General features: G+C 44.2%; 1 protein-coding gene across 1 annotated transcript; it reads right to left on the bottom strand.

Annotated features, from left to right (window-relative positions):
- Positions 1-464: 464 nt before the first annotated feature.
- LOC131318806 (uncharacterized) lies at positions 465-2238 on the bottom strand. The gene is made up of 2 exons (XM_058348781.1): positions 1341-2238; positions 465-1241 (listed from the first exon to the last, which is right to left on the bottom strand). The coding sequence occupies exons 1-2, from the start codon at positions 1404-1406 to the stop codon at positions 618-620; spliced, it is 690 nt and encodes a 229-aa protein (XP_058204764.1). The 5' UTR covers positions 1407-2238; the 3' UTR covers positions 465-617.
- Between the last annotated feature and the right edge of the window lie 1396 nt (positions 2239-3634).

The following is a 3634-nucleotide window of genomic DNA, read 5'->3' as shown; positions in this document are numbered from 1 at the left end:
ATGAAAACACTTGTATGTTTTCTTTTAACATTTTAAAAAAAATACAAGTACGAAATACTTGTATGGACGTTCAAAGTACGAGATACTTATATGGTATTTTAAGTACGTGATACTTGAGAAACTATATTGGCTTGAATGTAAAGCACATTTAGTTTAAAGTACGTGAAACTTACGTGAACTTATGTGAAAGGTTTGTATGACAACACTTGAAAGACTTTTACAACATTTATTTACGAGAAAAATAACTAAGTACGTGAAACTTAGAAGAATTACAAATAACACTTGTATGTTCTGTTGCAACAAATTATATGCTTGCTCTTAAGTACGTGAGACTTAAGGAACAAATTGTATGTTTGTTCTGGCTCTTAAAGTATGTGAAACTTGCAAAACATAAGACAACCAACAGTACGAAATACTTGAGATTAAAAACCGTGCATCCAAACAGATGCAACAAACAGAGGAGAGCCGAGCAAGTGCCACGAAGGGCCGAATACCTGTATTATCCAGAGTATTAACAAAAGAAAGTACTGGTACCACGCAGGGTTTGAAAGCTACGGTCACGCAGGACCAGCTCAACTGTTCTAAAGAAAGTTTTTTTTTTCAGACCTACCAAAGGTTTAGTCCAGGTTTTGGACATCTGAGTTTGCCCTGTCTGGTTCTTCAGTTGTGACATCTCCTTCAGTCACATTTTCCTCAAAGTTAATAGGTTCAGGATTTGAATCCCGAACAGGAGACTGGACAGCCTGAGATCCAGAGGGAATATCTTCTTCCATTCCAGTAAAGTCTTCAATTTGTTGTTCAAAGTCATCTTCCAGAGGAACTTCTTGCTCTTGGGAAGCTGCAGCACGGCTGCTCGGTAGTTCATTGTCAGTCCAGAGAGGAGAGTCCTCTGCAACGCCAACCTTCGTTAGACAAGTTTCCCAGCAAGCAATCCAAATCTGATCTTGGATAGCAGGAATCTGTTCAACATAGTTAGCAGTTGTGGTGTCGAATCCCTTCTGGTACCCTTCTTCATATGCAGCTTTCTTGGCATTGTCAATCTCTGATAAAGCCTGGTTGAGGCTCTCTTCGGCAACTTCAAGTTTTTCTTTAGTTTGGTTGAAATCAGATTTGGCTTTGTCTCTTTCTCTTTCCAACCTGGCGATTGTTCGGAGCAATCTGGTGTTATCGTTCATCAGCCTCACCCTCTCAGCATCTGCTTCTTGGTACTTCTTACCCAGAGTAACCATCTTTTGAATAAACTGACAAAAATATCAAATAGTCAGAAACAGGTGTAGCAATACAAGTTTGATAGCAAATATACGTATAGACCTTACAAAGAAAAATCAAGTAACAAATACCTTGATACCGCTGACAAGTCCAGTAGAAACGAGCCGATCAGGTGCAGATGCATTTTCTTTTTGCATATCTACTGGGAGCAGCAATCCTTGAGCTAAGGCAAGTGTGGTTTCAGATGAACCAGCACTATCCCCGACGTGAACGGGACGGTCCCCCCTAGTGAAAGGAGGAGTCCACGTCTGAGGGAGGACTTGAGTGGTAGGTGAGATGGGATGATGAGTTTCGGTATCTACTTGTGTGGTAGTACCATCTTGATTATCTACCCTTGGGCGTTTGTCTCTATGGAGGTCAGCAGCCTCTGTAGTAGCGTCCACTTCTCGAGGAGAAGATGATGACCGTGCGGACCCCCCCTATTATGACGAGATCGTGGGGGAGGGGCCCCAATTGAGGCCACCCGCCCAGTCCCACGTCCCCGAGAAGAGACGGTGACGAGGGAGCTGAGATTTAGGGGCTGGCGTGTCATAATGCTTGAGATAGGAGGAGATGCAGAATAACCTGAAGACGAGGATTGGCTAGTCACACAGATCGGAGCTGGCTGTTCGGGTAATGGTAGAGAGGAGGCTTGACTTTGTGAGGATCTTCGAACTCTCACTCGTGGTAATGGGATTCCTTCAGAGATTGGGATTTCACCCAATTGACCAGCTACAGTTACTCCTGCGTTAGCTCTTGTGCTCCTAGGCTGAGGAGCAGTTGATGTAGAGGCAGCACTGGTGCTAGAATGAGCAAGCCGCCTGTCGATGACACCTCTGTACGCGGGATTGTATCCCAGAAGCACGTCAGCGTCACGACCCCGACCAGCTGTTCGGGTACCAGGCACGCCTTTATATTTTAGGACTTTGTTAATGTCCTCTGTTCGGATGTTGCTTGGTGTACGTCTGGGACGATGATTAACGTTTTCAGTTGCAAAATTCAAATTGAAAAACCAAATTTAGTTCATGAGAAAGCTACGAGAAAGCAGTAAATGAAGAATTGTAAAAGAGGAAAATCAAGAGCATACGTGGATAGCCCCATATGTGGGGGCAATGGAGCCCCAGCACTTGGCCATCTTCCCCTAAAGGCTCGAATGCTCCAGTCACATAGAGGAAGTCGATCTCATGGTCACGAGCAGAATCTGGCAGATTGAGCACGAAGCGCTTCTCTGCCCTCCTAACTTTGAAGTAGTAAGTATTGTACTAAGGGTTTAGTACTATACTATACCACCACTGGATGTCCCAGATTCCTAAATTGGTCTCTAGAATCCCGTTTAGGGCTATAGTCCCCATTATCAGTCTAAAAACGTTCGTAGAAACTTGCATGGGTATAAGACGGTACCAGCTCAAAATCTGGCGAAGTAATGGATGAAGGGGGAAACGGACCCCGCCTTCGACAATGGATACAATTGGGATACACATTCTATCCCACAATCCAGCATCCCTATCCGCTCCTAATGGGGCAAGTTCAAGCCCTACGTTTTCAGGAATATTGTATTTTTCTCTAAATGCCGCCATGGCAGCAGGGGTATCACAAAGCTTCCTAAACTTACTGGGTCTAGGAGGATTGTCATCCGCCATGAGTATATTCAGAAAAGGAGAAACAATGGAAATGGGTACGAATTGAAACCCTAGAAACGACCCACGAATCTGAGAAATGAGATCTCAGATGGAAATCTAAGCAGATGAAATGAAGTGAGAACGAGAAATCTTACAAGAGTACTGTGACGATTCCCTGGGTTGCAATCAAGTTTGCAGAGGGCGGCAACGGCGGACAGCTTAGAGAGAAAGACTGAAAGTTCGAATGTTTTGGGTAAAAAACCAAAAGGAGCCCTTTCAGGGGTTTAAGGTTGGGAGACGGAGACGAAACGTTTCCTCTCACGCCGTTACAGGTAAAAGTAACGGAAAGAAGAAACCGTTCTGACGCCGTTTCATAGAACGTCAGTTCGAATTTAATGCTAGGCATATGAAACATGCCACGTGGAGTCATTACCTCGAGATGGTATAATGACAGAGGTGCCAAAAGGCATCAATGAGATATTCAAATTATAACTGCACGGGATCAAAAGAGTTTGGTCTAGATAGAATTCTGTTTCTAAGCATCATATATTGCCCCCGAACAGTGGTAAATACATGAAGCTGGGGAGCAATTGTAGGGAGGTATTCCCGAGCAGATACATTTCGTTACCGAACACGTGATGTTTGGGAACACGTGGTAAATACGACTGGATTTATCGCCGGGCAGTATGAAGAACAGCGATATGGAACAATGATGTAGGGAGGTATTCCCGAACAGGTGCAAAATGAGCCCGAGCATGGTCAACAAA

This window comes from Rhododendron vialii, chromosome 3a (assembly GCF_030253575.1).
Source record: "Rhododendron vialii isolate Sample 1 chromosome 3a, ASM3025357v1".
NCBI classification, from domain to species: domain Eukaryota; kingdom Viridiplantae; phylum Streptophyta; class Magnoliopsida; order Ericales; family Ericaceae; genus Rhododendron; species Rhododendron vialii.
The sequence above is the reverse complement of the archived record's forward strand: the minus strand, read 5'-3'. Positions and strand labels throughout refer to the sequence as shown.

Bases quoted from the DNA above. Each gene is read 5' to 3' on its own strand.
- LOC131318806 (XM_058348781.1), bottom strand. From the start codon at position 1,406: ATGCAAAAAGAAAATGCATCTGCACCTGATCGGCTCGTTTCTACTGGA. The intron at 1,242-1,340 runs GTATTTGTTACT...TATTTTTGTCAG, and splicing joins GACTTGTCAGCGGTATCAAG to TTTATTCAAAAGATGGTTAC.